General features: G+C 42.2%; 1 protein-coding gene across 2 annotated transcripts in view; it reads right to left on the bottom strand.

Moving 5' to 3' along the window:
* Nucleotides 1-14,970: 14,970 nt before the first annotated feature.
* HPRT1 (hypoxanthine phosphoribosyltransferase 1) overlaps nt 14,971-18,168 on the bottom strand; it is a 31,211-nt gene continuing 28,013 nt past the window's right edge. For both annotated transcript variants that reach the window (XM_059883273.1, NM_001034035.2), the window contains exons 7-9: nt 16,434-16,480; nt 16,203-16,279; nt 14,971-15,681 (exon numbers count right to left, since the gene is read on the bottom strand). In XM_059883273.1, the coding sequence (XP_059739256.1) occupies nt 15,634-15,681; nt 16,203-16,279; nt 16,434-16,480 (172 nt within the window). In that variant the 3' untranslated portion in view covers nt 14,971-15,633. The remainder of the gene's footprint in view (nt 15,682-16,202; nt 16,280-16,433; nt 16,481-18,168) is intronic.

Genomic DNA, 18,168 nt, shown 5'->3' with positions numbered 1-18,168 from the left:
ACAAAGCTAAGCCCCAAAAAATGTCATGGTCATATATAAAGTGTGATTAAAATTAGGATAAAAAACACTATGCACTATGATTGTGTTTGGATAGACTTTTCTCTAACTTCCACATTTTTAAAAATCAGAGAGCATTAAAATCTATAGGAGCACAAACAGGTTTTCTTCTTGATGTAATCAGAAAGACTGAAAAATAATTGAAAAGAGGAAAAATCACAGAGCATTAGCTTTATTTAAAAAATTATTTTCTTCTTTCTCTGTTTTGGCTACAAAGCAAATAGTTTCATTTTTTTTCTGATTATATAATTTTATCATGCATGCTCAGCTGCTCAGTCATGTCTGACTCTTTGAGACCCCATGTACTGTAGCCCACCAGACTCCTTTGTCCATGGGATTCTCCAGGCAAGAATACTGGAGTGGGTTGCCATTTTCTCCTCCAGGGGATCTTCCCAACCCGGGGATTGGACCTGCATCTCCTGCATTGGCAGGCAGATTCTTTACCACTGAGCCACCTGGGAAGCCCCATAAGCATTCAGATATATGCATAAAAGTTCAAAAATCAAATAAACAACCTGATTAAAAATGGGCAAAGGACTTGAATAGACATTTCTCCGAAGAAGATGTACAAATAGCTAATCAACAGAGGAAAAGATGCTCGACATCACTAATCACAAGGAAAATGCAAATCAAAGCCACAATGCAATGCTATTCATACTTCAGACCTGTGAGAATGGCTGTTATCAAGAAAATAAACAATAACAAGGGTTGGTGAGGATGTGGAAAGTTTGCAACCCTTGTCCATTTTGGGTGAGAATATAAAATGGTGGAGTCATTGTGTAAAGCAGGATGGCAGTTCTTCCAAAAAAAAGTTAACAAAAGTATATGGTAAACATCAATTCCATTTCTGAATATATACCCAAAAGACTTGAAAGCAGACACAAGTGGGTATTTGTATACCCATGTGAATAGCAACCTTATTCACAATAGCCAAAAGGTAGAAGCAAACCCAAGTGTGTTATTTGCTAAGGGCTGCCATAACAAAATGCTACAGACTGGGTGACTTAAACCGCAGAAATTTCTTTTCTCAGTTTTGGAGGCTGGAAGTCTAAGATCCAGCTGTCAGTAGGGTTGGTTTCTCTTGAGACCTCTCTTGTTGGCTTATAGATGGCCACCTTCTTGCTGTGTCTTCACATAGGCCTTTTGCACTCGGTTTCTTGGACTAGGGTCTTATATCCATGACTTCATTAACTCCATTACCTCTTCAAAGTCCTATCTCAAATGCAGTCACATTAGGGATTATGAATTTTGAGGGGACACAATTCAGTCCATGACACCAAATGACCATCAGTGGATGAATGGATACACAAAAAGGCTATATATACATGCGATGGAATATTATTCAGCCTTAAAAAGGAAATTCTGACACATGCTCCGTGGATAAACCTTGCAGACATTATGGTAACAGACATTAGCCAGTCCCCAAAGGACAAACACAGTATGATTCCACTTACATGAGGAATCTAGAAGAGTTAAATTCCTAGAGACAGAAAGTAGAATGCTGGCTGCCAAGGGCTAGGGGAAGGAGAGACTGGGGAGTTATTGTTTAATGAGTACAGAGTTTCAGTTTGGGAAGATGAAAAAGTTCTGGAGATGGATGATGGTGATGGTTGCCCAACAGTGTGAACGTGCTTCACGCCACTGGATTCTACACTTACAAGTAGTTAACATGGTATGTTTTATGCTGTGATGTATACCACAATAAAAAATGTGCAAGAACTTCCCTGAGATAGTAATCATTAAAACTAGGGAACTGTTCTCTGGTGGACCAGTAGATTAGAATCTGCCTGCAAATGCAGGGGCCACGGGTTTGATCCCTGGTCTAAGAAGATCCCACAGGCCGTAGGACAACTAAGCCCACGTGCCACAACTACTGAGCCTGTGCTCTAGAGCCCAGGAGCCACAACTATTGAGCCCACAGACCACAACTGCTGGAGCCCATGCACCCTAGAGCCTGTGCCTTGCAACGAAGATTAGCTCCTGCTCGCTGCAACTAGAGAAAGCCTGCAAGCAGCAATGCAGACCCAGAACCTCCAATAATTAATTTAAAAACACACAAAAACTTGGGGAACTCATCTTTTCATGCATCTTTACACTTACATGTATATATATTATTTGTTTTTTGTCCTCATAGAAATCCTTTTAATTTCAAAATATTTTATTATTGTATGATATATCAAATGTATAGAGAATCATAATGCAGATGTCCATGTACCCACCACTCAAGTTTAGAAAATTTTTTTGTATTTTCCCATTCTGGCTTGAGACCTTTTATAAAAGTCTCTTATCATGTAATATTCAGTACCTACAATATTTTGTGTGTATAAAATTAAAATGCACACTTAAGAACCTACCACAACACCCAGTCTTGGAACTAGGCCCTGTGGATGCCTTTGAATCCACCCGTGTCCAACACCGTGTCATGTCATTCCTCTGCCTCTGCCTACTGGCACCCCGTCCCCTGCCACCAAGAAACGCTGTTCTGACTTTTGTGTTTATTCTTCTCTTGCTTGTCACATATGTATCTAGCTCTATTCTGGCCACTTCTTGCTGCCTAAAAACCTGTCTCAAAACAGTGATTTAAAGCATCAGGCATTTAATTATATCTCATGATTCTGTGTGTCAGGAATTCAAGCAGGGTTCTGGTAGGAGATTCTTCTATTACAAAGAGTGGATGGGCTGGGCTGGAAGGCCTACATGGGCTCAGCACAAGTCTGGAGGCTTGGTGGAGATGGATGGGTAGAAGGCTGGGTTCAGATGGGACTGTTTACTGGAGCCAAACCTCCTGAATAACTGACTCTGGGTAGTCAGACTTTTCCTAGGGTAGCTCAGGGCTTTCAGTGTCCCAAGAAAGCCAAATAAAGCTATAAGACTTCTTATGACTTAGTCTAGAAGTCTGGAATGTCACCCTGCTGGACTCTATTGCTCAAGCAAGTCTCTAAGGCCAGCCCAGATTCAGGAGGAGGGGAATTTTCTCCACCTCTTGACGGGAGGATTAGAGAAGAATTCTTGGCCATATTTAATCTATCACAACAGCCCCTAGACTATGTTTTCAGTATTTTTATTGCCAGATGGTGACAGGGGTCCTGTACATGCTGAGCATTCCACAGCAAATGTCACCTTCTCAATTAAGCTTATCCGGATATCTTGTTTTTCTTCCTTTCGTTAAAAAAAAAAAAAAAGTTTTATAATGGAAAATTTCAAATGTATAAAAACGTACAATAGATCCATCACCCTGCTTCAATGATCATCAGCTCATGGCCAATCTTGCTTTCACGCCCCCACTTATTATTTCCCCCAACTCCCATGTTATTTTGAAATAAATCCCAGACATCAAGACTTTTTTGTCTATAGATAATTGAATATTATTGTATTTCTAAAAGACAGATTATTTTTAAAAAATAACCACAGTATATTATTTCATATTCTAAAGTGAAGTTGCTCAGTCGTGTCCGACTCTTTGCAACCCCATGGACTGTAGCCCACCAGGCTCCTCTGTCCACGGGATTTTTCCAGGCAAGGGTACTGGAGGGGGTTTCCGTTTCCTTCTCCAGGGGATCCTCCCAACCCAGGGATCAAACCCGGGTCCCCCACATTGCAGGCAGACACTTTACCATCTGAGCCTTCTAAAAGCCACAACAATTCCTTGATATCAATGTACGTTCAAGTGTGTGCAAATTTCCAGTTGTCTCCTAAGTGTCATAAATGTGTATTTTTTTCTGCACCAACTCTCCCTTTTTTAAATATGCATGTATTTTAAAGTTTGTTTGAATTGGGATCCAAATGAGGTCCATATGTCACTATTGATTGATATTTCTTCTTCTTTTTTGGCCATGCCACATGCATGACATGTGGGATCTTAGTTCCCTGACCAGAAATCGAACCTGTGCCCCCTGCAGTGGAAGCCCAGGGTCCTAACCACTGAACCTTCAGAGAAGTTCCTAATGGATATTTCTTGAATCTCTTTTTCTATTGGTTTCTCCTTTATGTCTTTTTTCCTTGAAACTTATTTGTTAATGAAACCAGGTTGTTATCCATATAAAAACAATTGATAGCATCTTAGATTAGAAACACAGGGATATTTTTGCTTTATGAAACCCAGAAAGTTTTCCAGGTTCTCCAGTTTCTCACTTAACAAGCATAATGCAGTTTCTTGGCACTTTTTGCCTCCTCAGCACAAATTTCTCCCTTATTCTTTCTTCAGTGAATCCTGACCTTGTTCAACATGTTCCAAGGGAAATTAACTATAATCTTAGCTTTAAAAGTGGGCTTGACTTGGGAAAAGGCAATCCCATCCTCCATTTCCAGTGACTGATTAAGAAATGGGACATTTGAGCCCATTTTGGCTAGTGGGACTTGAGAGATTTGTCATTGCTGTTGAGAATTGACTCAAAAAGCCTTTCTCGAGGAAGCTTGCACTCACATGACTATTGTCAGCCTCTCTTCTGAATATTCACTGGAAGAACTGATGCTGAAGTTGAAGCTCCAATACTTTGGCCACCTGATGCGAAGAGTCGCCTCATTGGAAAAGACCCTGATGCTGGGAAAGATTGTGGGCAGGAGGAGACAGGGGCAACAGGGGATAAGATGGTTAGATAGCATCACCAACTTAATGGACATGAGTTTGAGCAAACTCTGGGAGATCATGAAGGACAGGGAAGCCTGGCGTGCTACAGTCCATGGGGTCGCAAAGAGTCGGACATGACTGAGCAACTGAACAACAATTCCTGACCGTAAGAAGGCACAGACTTAGGATGAAGTTGGCATTATGGACCGCAGAATAGAGCGATGGAAACCCTGTGAGTCCTTGGCATCATAGTGGAGCAGTGGATCAACTGGTCATGCCTGAGCTACCTCTGGATTTCCCAGTTACATAGTCAATAAATCTTCTTGTGTAAGCCAGTTTGATCTGGGCAATATGACTGGGAGCCTAGAACATCCTAACTGATACAAAGGCCATTCTGATGAGTCCAGTCCCCCTGTCTGGCTTCTTGTCTTGTCACTTCCCTCTACCTTCCCCTTTGCAACCAGAATAGGCTACTCACCATTTCCCACACTCCCCTGCGATTTTTTCCCTATGACTTTGCCCAAGCAGACCTTATGGCTGAAACATTTTCCCCAGCTTTGTTTCCTCTATATCTCCCTGTCAAAACCTTTCCCACTCTCCCAGGTCCCATTTCAATGATTGTTTCTCCCTGAAGCTTCTCCCCAAATGCCCCCCACCTCCACCTCCCTCTTCTGAGTTTCCTCTTTGAATTCCTGTTGCGTTAGGTGCGCCCCTTTTCTAGCACTGAAGGAAGAATTGCCTTGCTTTACAAATGCTTCTATACTTGATCCCTCTCCCCTACTAGACTCCCGTCAAGTGCAGGGATAATTTTCTTTCATCTCTATCCCTGAAGAACCTAGCACAGAACCTGAGACACAGAAAGGCGCCATAATAAGTCCCTCACATACCAAAAATTTCCATTTCGAGTGTGCCTTCGTAAGTCCAACAAAGTCAGCCTAGGTACCCAACTAACACAACTGACTATATGGTACTATACTGTAATAGTAATAAAAATAAAAACTCTACTGTAATAGTACTTACAATACTTTTCACACAAATAATACATTAAAAAACACAAAAAATAAAGAAAATACTTTTAGTCTTACAGTACAGTACCTTGAAAAGTACAGTAGTACAGTGCAACAGCTGGTGCGTCTTAGCAGTACCAGCCACATCACTGCTGCTTTTATGCTTGCTTCCAGACATGCTGGGCTTGACATAAAGATACTGTACTACTATACTCTATACAGTACTGCACAGTAAAGTACACTCAAGTACAATCACTTGTAGAGGATTCACACGTGTGACAATGTACGCCAGACACAGATGTTCGCATCTTTGAAAGTTCGCAACTTGAAGGTTCTTGTGGAGGGCGCTTGTACTGAGTTGAACAGCAACAATACCAAATGTGGTTGCTTCTTTAACTTATGTGACTCCAGACAGTTGTTTCCTATGAAGGCTCAGTGACTTTTTAAAGAAATGGTTATGTCTCCAAATTTACAAGTAACATATGTAAACACATTTTGAAAGTGCGGAAGTCAGATTCAACTGAAGGCAGTATCTTCCCCCAAGTTCCAACAAAAGGCCAGATGGCCCCTTGTGAAACTTGTTTAACCACACATGATCAACTAGAGCAAGTGTTGCAACTGTTAACAAAATGTCCTCAGAAAGGTGATTTTGGAAGTGCTGAGGTTCAGAAAGACCCAGACTGAAGAAAGACCAGATAACTTTCCCCCAAGTTCCAACAAAAGGCCAGATGGCCCCTTGTGAAACTTGTTTAACCACACATGATCAACTAGAGCAAGTGTTGCAACTGTTAACAAAATGTCGTCAGAAAGGTGATTTTGGAAGTGCTGAGGTTCAGAAAGACCCAGACTGAAGAAAGACCAGATAACTTTAAGAAAAGGGTGCTTTGAACACCATCCCTGGTGTCAGACAGATCCCGGTTTCAGTACTGGTTATGTTCCAGATATGTCACCTTGGACAAATTCCTTCCACTCTCTGGGAGCTCAGCTCCCTCATCTAAGAAAATGGGAAGAGGGAATAATAGTGCACACTCAAGAGGGTGTTGTGCATAGGAATGAAGCAGTGTGTGCCCAGTGTTCACACATGGTCAGTGGTCGGTAAAAATGTACCTGCCATTAACAATAAGGAGGGTGATCCTCAAGGGATGGGAGGGGAAAGCAGTGGAAAGTAGGGGTAATGGGGACAGGATAGTGTGGAATGGGGAGGGAAAATCTAAGTAGACCTTTTTGTATAGCTCTGACTCTAACGTTTTGCCATAATAAGTATTTACGACTGGGAGCTGGAGGGCCTACATGAAGTATGAAAGTGAAAGTGAAGTCGTTCAGTCATGTCCGACTCTTCGCAACCCCATGGACTGTAGCCTACCAGGCTCCTCCATCCATGGGATTTTCCAGGCAAGAGTACTGGAGTGGGTTGCCACTTCCTTCTCCAGGAGATCTTCCCAACCCAGGGATCAAACCCGGGTCTCCCACATTGCAGGCAGATGCTTTGCCGTCTGAGCCACCAGGGAAGCTGAGTTTATATATGATGTTTATACATGAAGTATAAACACTAACAAATGAATCAAATTCCATTATAGGTTATTAAAGTAATCATGGAGAACAGCATTTTGACTGAATACTATAAGTCTTATGACAAAAATCTGTCCACAAATACTGGACTCTAGTTAATAAATCTGTTACAGGCATATGTAACTACTTTATGACACTAGGGTCGAACAAACTACTGAATTGAGCCACATTCTCTCTGTCAAAGAAAAAAAAGTTTAAGAATAAAGAAAAGGGGAAGGTTAGAATGGATCTTGTGGTGTGGATGAGTGGAGACAACAGACATACGGAAATAAACATACTGACATCTCCACTCTCACTCAAACTACAGGATTCATTCTAGCCCAGATACAGAAGTAAACATAGATGTGTGTGTACATGGGTTAGTATGCGTGCTTGTATTTCCTAGTTCTGTCCACTGGGAGGACCTAGAAGCAAAAACACCCCAATAGTCATAAGCACATCTAGCTCTCGGATCTTGATTTCTAATACCATTGTCCAGTAAAGGAACCAGGGCTTCTTGAAGTAATGGTTGATTCCATACCAGGGCAGGGTAAACACAAGGCAAACCTGTAATATCCCATGGTGCCAGGAAATAGGAAAGTGCTTGGGAAAGGGTGGGATTAATGGGAAGATGCACAGCAAATGTTCCAGGGGAAAAAATGTGCAATAGAAATGAACCTGTGATTTATGTTCAAAACTCTCAAATACTGTCATAATGAAAGGAATAGGAGAAAAAATGTTAAGAAGAGAAGTTCTACTGAAAAGTTACCAAGTTTGAAAGTCACTTCAGTCATGAATCATAATGAGGAGGCTCATTATGATGCACACTCAGGCTGAATAAAGAGAAAACTTGAAACTTAATTTGGCAGTTTTTATTAGTAATGCTTGAAGTTACAAATAATAATGAAAAACCATTAAAAAATCATTACTCTTTCAAGTGGTTTGAAGTATCTATAAAATTCACATTTAAAAATGGCAAAGAGCACACACAATCCTTCATGCCAGAAAGTTATTTTGTCTGAAGCTGCCCACGGGATCATAAAATAAGCCAGCAGAAAAATTTGAAGATCACATTAGAAGAACTCTGTAATCATCTTTGAAAATGCTTCCCAGTGCCAGAGGAAGTCAGTTTGCATTCTTAAAGATCAGCCATGACCTCAAAAAAGCACTTTAATGTACAAGTCATTTGGAATTATTACCTTCAATGAGCTTAATATTTTCCTCTATGCTCTCAGTGTATTCATTTCCACTTAAGAGCTGAGTGCCAAAGGTTAAGTGGCAGTGAATGAAGAGCCAGGTTCTGGACTAAGATTGCCTGGGTTCAAATTCCTCATCTGCCACTTCTAGCTGTGTGATCCTGGGCAAATGATGCAGCCTCTCTGGGCTTGCATTTCTTTATATGCAAAACTGGGATAGTTAAAAAAACCAACCCACCATCATAGGGTTTATCATAAAGATTCAAAATGCTTAGTATGGTTCTATTGCCTATGGTGATCATTCAATAAAAGATTAATAATAAATAGGGTTTGGGGGTTTTGTGTGGGCCTTTTTTTGTTTGGGTTTTTTTGTTCAACCTGAACATGTTTTGCTTCTTATTCTAGGTAATTCAGATACAATTTAAAAATATTATATTTATCTTTTTACTTTCTATCATTTATTCAACAAATATTTATTGGGCACTACAATTTGGCAGGCACTGTTGTAGGGGTCTGGGATGAAGCAGTGAACCAGACAGTCCAGGTCCTGCCCTCATGGAGCTGATGGTGTACCACCGGAGACAGCCAATAAATAGAGAAATAAAGGAAAAGCTCCACTCGGCAGGTGCTTTTAAGGGAACAGCTCTGCCATAGGCCATGTGGACAAGGTCAACTGCAGTTGGACCCAGGTCTCAGATCAACACCCCGTGACCCTCCCAGGAACATGGTAAACAGCTTTGTGAGGCGCTGTCCTGAGGCTATTGGTTACCCACCTCCCAACCTTGAAGGGGCTGCCTCAGAAGGCAGTTTCTGGTCCTTCTCCTTGGTTCCCGAGAGGCATGGGGCTTCCAATCTTGCACCACTGAGGCTACAACTGAGGGCAATACAATCATTTAGTTGGAGTACGGAGCCAACCCCACCATGACAGGGCAACCCACCACTTGTCATCTGTCCTCTCTGGTTTGGTGCCATCCTGCAGGGACTGGGGATGCAGGAAGCTGACATCGTGCTGGGATCTCGCCTACCCTTCGAAGTAATAAACTCTGCAGCCACCTTGGGCTTTGTTTCCTCCCCACCCCAATCGATGGCAGAGTGGCAAGTCCCGAGTGGCAAGTCCCACCTAGCAGCTATGGCAGTAGTTGCCATTTAGGGACTGCCTGACCGCTTGACAGAGCTAAGTACCATGAGGAGATTAAAACAGAGGTAATGGAGAGAGACTTTGAGGCTATTAGGCAGACCAGGGACAGGTCCACCAAGGTGATGGGTGAGCTCATCTGGGGGAACAGAGTAATAGGCGGAAGGAACAGCAGTGTGAAGTGAAGTGAGACAGGAGGCAGAGGATAAATGAAGTTAGAGGAGCGGGCAGGGGCCGATTTACCTGGGTTGGGAAGATCCCCTGGAGAAGGAAGTGGCAACCCACCTCAGTATCCTTGCCTGGAAAATCTCATGGACAGAGGAGCCTGGTGGGCTGCAGTCCATGGGGTCGCAAAAAGTCAGGCACGACTGAGCGACTAATACTTACTTACTTTTGCAGGTCTGCGGATAGCTTGAGTTTTCAAGTGCTAAGAAGGCAAGCGATATACAGTTGACGCTTGAACACAGAGATTAGGGCCGCTGACCCTTCAAGTAGTCAGAAATCTGCATAGAAGGTGTCAGTTCCACGTGCACAGATTCAATGCACAGCAGTGTGTAGCCCTGTAGGTATTTTTGGTAACACATCGCTGTATAAGTGGTCCACACAGGTGAACATCGTTATTCAAGGGTCAACTGTAATCTGATCTGTAGTTTTCAAAAGATTATCATCCAAAAAAGAGAAAAAAAAACACGTAAGAATGAAAAAAGGGTGTCCAAAACTATGGCAACCCACTCCAGAATTCTTGCCTGGAGAATCCCATGGACAGAGGAGCCTGGTGGGCTACAGTCCATGGGGTTGCAAAGAGTTGGACACGACTGAAAGCAGGGGCCTAGCACTCTGGTGAAATATGCTCAGAGTACTAGGAGCCTGGTGCTGGGAGCAGCAAGGTGGGGAAGAGATAATCCACCCTTGTAGGAGTTTGGCTTGAACTCTGAAACCAAGAGCCACAGGAAGGATTTGAGCCCTGTACACACACATACACACACAGCCCTATCAATACTCACTCTAGAAAAGATTTAAATTAGGATCACTTAGGCATAAAGGACAGAAATGGTATGGACCTAACAGAAGCAAAAAATATTAAGAAGAGATGGCAAGAATACACAGAAGAACTGTACAAAAAAGATCTTCACGACCCAGATAATCACGATGGTGTGATCACTGACCTAGAGCCAGACATCCTGGAATGTGAAGTCAAGTAGGCCTTAGAAAGCATCACTATGAACAAAGCTAGTGGAGGTGATGGAATTCCAATTCAGCTATTTCAAATCCTGAAAGATGATGCTGTGAAAGTGCTGCACTCAATATGCCAGCAAATTTGGAAAACTCAGCAGTGGCCACAGGACTGGAAAAGGTCAGTTTTCATTCCAATCCCAAAGAAAGACAATGCCAAAGAATGCTCAAACTACCACACAATTGCACTCATCTCACATGCTAGTAAAGTAATGCTCAAAATTCTCCAAGCCAGGCTTCAGCAATATGTGAACCGTGAACTTCCTGATGTTCAAACTGGTTTTAGAAAAGGCAGAGGAACTAGAGATCAAATCACCAACATCCACTGGATCATGGAAAAAGCAAGAGAGTTCCAGAAAAACATCTATTTCTGCTTTATTGACTATGCCAAAGCCTTTGACTGTGTGGATCACAATAAACTGTGGAAAATTCTGAAGGAGATGGGAATACCAGACCACCTGATCTGCTTCTTGAGAAATTTGTATGCAGGTCAGGAAGCAACAGTTAGAACTGGACATGGAACAACAGACTGGTTCCAAATAGGAAAAGGAGTTCATCAAGGCTGTATATTGTCACCCTGTTTATTTAACTTATATGCAGAGTACATCATGAGAAACGCTGGGCTGGAAGAAACACAAGCTGGAATCAAGATTGTCGGGAGAACTATCAATAACCTCAGATATGCAGATGACACCAGCCTTATGGAAGAAAGTGAAGAGGAACTAAAAAGCCTCTTGATGAAAGTGAAAATGGAGAGTGAAAAAGTTGGCTTAAAGCTCAACATTCAGAAAACGAAGATCATGGCAACCAGTCCCATCACTTCATGGTAAATAGATGGGGAAACAGTGGAAACAGTGTCAGACTTTATTTTTCTGGGCTCCAAAATCACTACAGACGGTGACTGCAGCCATGAAATTAAAAGACACTTACTCCTTGGAAGGAAAGTTATGACCAACCTAGATAGCATATTGAAAAGCAGAGACATTACTTTGCCAACAAAGGTTCGTCTAGTCAAGGCTATGGTTTTTCCTGTGGTCACGTATGGATGTGAGAGTTGGACTGTGAAGAAGGCTGAGCGCCCAAGAATTGATGCTTTTGAACTGTGGTGTTGGAGAAGACTCTTGAGAGTCCCTTGGACTGCAAGGAGATCCAACCAGTCCATTCTGAAGGAGATCAGCCCTGGGATTTCTTTGGAAGGAATGATGCTAAAGCTGAAACTCCAGTACTTTGGCCACCTCATGCGAAGAGTTGACTCATTGGAAAAGACTCTGATGCTGGGAGGGATTGGGGGCAAGAGGAAAAGGGGATGACAGAGGATGAGATGGCTGGATGGCATCACTGACTCGATGGACGTGAGTCTCAGTGAACTCCAGGACTTGGTGATGGACTGGGAGGCCTGGCGTGCTGTGATTCACGGGTTCGCAAAGAGTCAGACACGACTGAGCGACTGATCTGATCTGATCTGATCTGAGGCTGCTGTACTGAGAGACTGTGTCTGTTGGTCAGGGGAAAGGGGGACAAGAATGGAAGCTGGAGTTCAAATCAAATCGAATCGGAGGTTACTGCCATAATCCACAGAAGAAATCATGGCCAATTTGTCCGTGGCAGCCTTTCCTCCACGATTTTGGCAACTGAAGCTCAGAGGTAGTCTCTTCTGTGAAATGTGCTTAGAATGGATGTATATAATGTATAAAATAATGTATATAAATAATTTAGCACAGCATCTGACATATATTAAACCTATTAAATAGTAGCTACTACTGGCTTTGCCAGTTTCATTCCTGAAGCCTCTGCACCTACCTTGAGAACTCTCTTACAGGTTCTTGTGTCTTTAAAAAATGCAAATACAATCTTATCTCTCTCTACTTAAAAACCCTGAAGTGCCTTCACCCTGTGGAATGCAGAAAATCCACCTTCCTGGTCACAGCCTACTGGGTGGTCCATGGTCTGGCCTTGACCTTCCTCTCCAATCTCAGGGCCTGCCTCTCTCCTGGCTAGAAGACACTGGCTTTCCTTCTTTCCCTCCAACCCCTCAGATGGTTGTCACCACCAAGCTCATCTCTTCATGTGGCTGGTTTCTCTTCCATTCAGTTGCAGCTCAACCACGACCTTCCCTAACTGCCTTATCTAACATCCACCCCTCAGCCACCAGTCCCTAACACATTGGTGTTTTAGGTCCTTCACAACCTGCCACTATTGGAAATTATTTGGTTTGCTGTCCCTCTCCCCAACTAGAATGAAATCTTTGTGAAACTAGGAACCTTGCCCATCTTTCCCAGGACCTAGAATATTGTAGATGCTCAATATATTTCTAGGATCTCAAATGCAGGGAAGGACATTACTTGATTAACTCTAGCCTAGCTAAAGAATTAAGGTACTAGCCCTGGTTATCTATAAATCTTTTACACGTGGAATTAAAATGGGGACCTACCTATATTTACAGGTATGATTCATAGATTATAAGCATTCACAATATGGGAACATATGAAAGCTTTGACATAATGAATTTTCCAGGTTGCTGAGGTGTTCTTCTTTAAGCACCAACATTTCCCTGGATGGCAACATTCCTAAAACAGAGTCTGTGTTGCCCTAGCTCCTAAAATCAAGTAAATGAAATTTCATTTTTCCTTCCTTATGAACATTCCTTATTGTAAGAGGCTGAAGTGAAAGAGCAGCCCTGAGGGATTACTGAGGTGTGACATTTATGACCATCTGCTCCAATCCTCAATGACTACATGGTCCCGGAGCCTGCAGCTTTTTCCTTTTAAATATTCTTCCTCTACCTTGACAGGCTGTTATCCTAAAAATTACTGCTATTCCTGTCAGTATCTCCCCTCCCCTTTCTTATAAATGTGTTAGGGGAAGCACACTGATTGAAACCGCCCACCCTGGCCAGGCACCATAGTAACTTTGCATGAGTTGTTTTATGACAGGAGATCCTGATAAGGAATACAGAAGTAATAAGCCACCACCAATCGGAAGAGTTCGGGAAAGGTCGAAAGGAGACACCGCGTGTCTGTCCACTTCCCAGAATCCCTCTCGCTAGCATCCGTCTTGGCTGAGCAATGTGTGCGCCACCAGGAAAGACTCTGAATTAAAGTGATTGGCCAAAGACCACTCGGAAACTAATCCCATCACCATAAAACCCGAGACTGCGAGCCACGCGGCAGAGCAGTTCTCCTGGGTTCCCTTGCCCTACTGCTCTCCACCCGGGTGCCCTTTCCCAATAAAATCTCTTGCTTTGTCAGCAGATGTGTCTCCTCAGACAATTCATTTCTGAGTGTTAGACAAGAGCCCAGTTTCAGGCCCTGAAGGGGTCCCCTTCCTGCAACAGAAAGAAGAGGGTGAGGCAGGTGTGCAGTGGGAGGCAGGATGCAGTGGTGAGTAGGGTGGCCTGGGACGCCTGGTTGGGGGCACGTGGTGAGGAGAGGACTTGGGAGGCATCCTCTTCCTGATCCTGGATGCTACACTCACAAGGTAACACCTCAGACTCACAGGTCACGAAGATCAAATGAGATAACAAAAAGTGAAAATATTTTGCATACTAGGAAGTTCTAGGACTATAACACATTATTATTCATTATCATTCAAAGTTCCCTGTAGGGAATTACAGCAAACTTTTTAAGGCACAAATACAGCTGGATGGCCTACAAGGTTGCTAGTTCATACCTTACCTGGAGCAGAGAAGCAGTGAAGAGTTTTGGCATAAAACTTACCTTCCTGCTCCCAGAAAACAAAAAGTTTTGTTGTTGTTCTTTAGTCAATAGAGTATTCTCTACCCAAAGAAGGTAGCAGTCTATGTTTGAAAAGCTGTGCAAGTGTAGGTGAAGTTGTGACTGAAACAATTTAACAGAATTACAAAAGAGAGAGCCATGTTACTTTATTTTTGGTTGCCCCACTCAGTTTGTGGGATCTTTCTTCCATGACCAGGGATCAAACTTGGGCCCTTGGCAGTGGAAGTGCGAAGTCCTAAGCACTAGAGTGCCAGAGAATTCCCTGAGCCGTGTTATTTTAGCATAGGAAAACATAATAAACTATATACTGTGTGTCTAAAATCTAAGGCCTCTGAAGAAGGTCTAGCTCCACCAACCCATTTTAATAGATAACCATTATTTGCTGTGTTTGGTCAAGATTACAATTAAACTATCTACTAAAATTTAACAGACAAGGAAAAGGTAGCCAACAGAAAACTAGGTTAATTTGTAGAGAAATGACAGGTATGCATAATTTCCTTTAAAGAGATAGCCTTTATTTGAAGGATTTTTACACTGAAGAATTCAAAAATGGTAGGTTTTTGGAACTTACTGACCTGTATTGAAAAGGAACTGTTGACAAAGATTCACCAGAAATGATCTGAACAAGCAAGAAAATATAGTTAATACTACCGAAACCTACTGAAACACTTGCGGGACATGCGGTCTCTCTGACACAATGCCTCAAAGTGCTGTCGTGGGTACGAGAGTGCCTCTCGCTACTTTCCTAAGCACACAGTAGCATAGGGAACAATATTCAGTCACTTCTGTTCTTTCCTGAACATATAAAAGTTAAAATACCAATTAAAAAACTAATATATTCTTCTCTTCAAATGTTTCTTACACATACAATTTCCATATTTCCAGTCAATAGTGGTGTGGTTTAAGAGCTATTTCATTCACAAGTCAAACAACAATCTACCCAAAGGGAACTGATAGTCTTTAGGCTCGTAGTGCAAATGAAGAGTTCGGGAATGCAGCAACTGACATTTCTAAAATACAAAACAGATCAAATTCTTAGGAGATACATGCAATAAGCTCTATTAAGCAGCTGGCCACAGAACAAGAACATTGGATCATGTCACTGGTGATTTCACTGGGACGCCAGGTATTTCCAAACTCAACTCGGACTCTCATCTTAGGCTTTGTATTTTGCTTTTCCAGTTTCGCTAATGACACACACGTGCTATAAAATAAAAATTGAGAAATTTACATTAGAAAAGTATCATCTGAAGTAAAAGGCAAGAACAATATTTGGCATGTCTTCTATGAACAGTATTATGCTGCAGGGGTTTTAGTGAAACCAACAGAGGTCTGTGTGCCTTCCCCATCTTCCTCACCCATGCTCACAAATGCATTCTCCAGATTCCTGCCTCCAGAGGAGGAGGTGGGTATTTGAAGGAGAGTGACTTGAGACAGAAACTAGTTCCTTTCTTTCTTATGACCACATCCATCATCTGAAATAATAATGGGACGGTTATTGTGTATTAAAGCTGTTCAACTGTTGAGCCAGCAAGAAGTGTCACCCTCGCCTGGCCAAGTTCCAGCTCTAAGGATGTCTGTACTTGACTACAGCTTTATGTGACTAATGGGAACCATCAGTCTGTTCAAATTATGAGGTGCTGGAAAGAGAAAACAAGTCTTCCCTTTTGTAAATTTTTATATGGGTTCTGAAAACTGAGAGTGAAGAAAAGAAGCATTACTTACATTCAAGTCCCTGAAGTATTCATTATAGTCAAGGGCATATCCCACAACAAACTTGTCTGGAATTTCAAATCCAACAACTAAAAAGAACCATAATTCATCATTCAGATACAGAAAACATCACTTTCAAATCTAATATGTGTAAACATTCTCTAAAGTAACTCTAAACCATTTCATATAAAACTTGTTTGGGTTAAAGATGGTTAAATGATTGACGAAAAGTAATTCACTTACAGTCTGGTTTATATCCAACACTTCGAGGGGTCCTTTTCATCAGCAAGCTGTTAATTATAAAATGTGACATGTGACACGTGGAGACACCAGAGGGCATTACCGAAGAGAACATGTGTGTTCTGCAACATGGTTTCATCTGCTGTTTAGCCTGCTATGGTCAGTTTTCACAAACTCAAAGAAAGACTGTGAAATGGAGAGCAACATCACAGGGCTCGCTGGGCAGGGGCAGCAACGAGTTCACACTACATATGGGGCCCTTGACTGATCTCCACCTGGGACAGAAGGGACTGTTCTGAGAGCTTCCCCCTGACTACCCACATGCCCATCAAAGGGCAGCTCATTGGGAGGATGAATGGGTGGGGAATGCCAATGAGCAAAGATGATAAGATAAAGGCTCTTAGTCCCAAATCCCCAGAAAACAATCCCTAAGCCACAAATAAGTGGCTTACAAAGAGGCACTTTAGCCAAAAAATAAATAAATAAACTACCACCCTAAAGGAGCTGGTATTTATTTTGGAGAGCAGAAACTGCTGGTAGGATGCGGCACCTCTACAAAAGCTAATTTCATAACCCAAATGCTGCCTGCAGAATTTTTTCAGCTGTTAAAAAAAAAAAAAAAAAACCTGTAATGGTTCTTTGAAAGTCTTTACATATGATAAGGGCAGTCCCAAAAAAACTCAAGATTTCACACCTTCAGAGATAAGTATATTAAAAGGGCTGGAAAGGACCTGCACATCAGAAGTATCTGGGAACCTTAAAAAATACGTAACAGAACTCAGATGCCCAAGCCATACCCCTCACCAATTACATCTGAAGCTCAAGGGAAGGGACTTTTAAATTCTCAGGTGAGGGACTTCCTGCTCCAAATACAGGGGGTCTGGGTTTGATCTCTGGTCAAGGAACTAGATCCTATGTATCAGAGCTGGGAGTTCACAATGCCACAACTCATGATTCCACATGCCACAGCTGGGGATCAAGGATCCTGAGTGCCATGGCTAGGACCTGGGGCAGCCAAATAAATAAATCAAATAAATAATTATTTAAAAAAACTCTCAGGTGATTACAATGTACAGCCTAAGTTGAGAAGCACTAGCCTAAACCTTAGACTCCAAGAGATCATAGTCTAGTAAGTCCTTCGTGATTCTCCTTTCAGTAATGAGAGGAGACACTTGGACTCAGTTTTCATTTAGAAAGAAAATAACAAATCGATCACAGCAAAACCCCTTCCATCTACCTGAACTCATTCAGGAACAATCCAGAAAAGGTATCATTAAACTCAGTGCAAGCTGTACTAAGAGCTCAGGGGAACTCAGCACCTTATGTTCCTATAGATCTGAATGAAATAATTGGAAGTTACAAAAAAATGCACAGGGAGGATCCCTGCGTCCTTTCTCCAGTGTCCTCCAATGAACATTTCACATAATGTAGCAATTACCACAACCAGGACATGGACATTGGTGGACTGACCTTGCCCCGATCTCACCAGCTTTGCAGGCTCATCTATGTGTAGTTCTAGGCAACTGTATCACACGTGTGGACTCATGTAACCACCACCACAATCAGGATACAGAACTTTCCATCACACATGGCTTTCTCTTGCTACCTCTTTATTTATAGTCACCTCCAAACATCACCTCCTAACCCTTGGCAAACACGAATCTGTTCTCCATTTCTACCATTTTGTCACTTTAAGAGGTTGCGCAAACGGAATTATACAGTATGTGCCCTTTTTAAG

This window comes from Bos taurus, chromosome X, assembly GCF_002263795.3.
Source record: "Bos taurus isolate L1 Dominette 01449 registration number 42190680 breed Hereford chromosome X, ARS-UCD2.0, whole genome shotgun sequence".
Taxonomy (NCBI): Eukaryota; Metazoa; Chordata; class Mammalia; order Artiodactyla; family Bovidae; genus Bos; species Bos taurus.
This window is presented reverse-complemented; position numbering and strand designations above follow the sequence as displayed.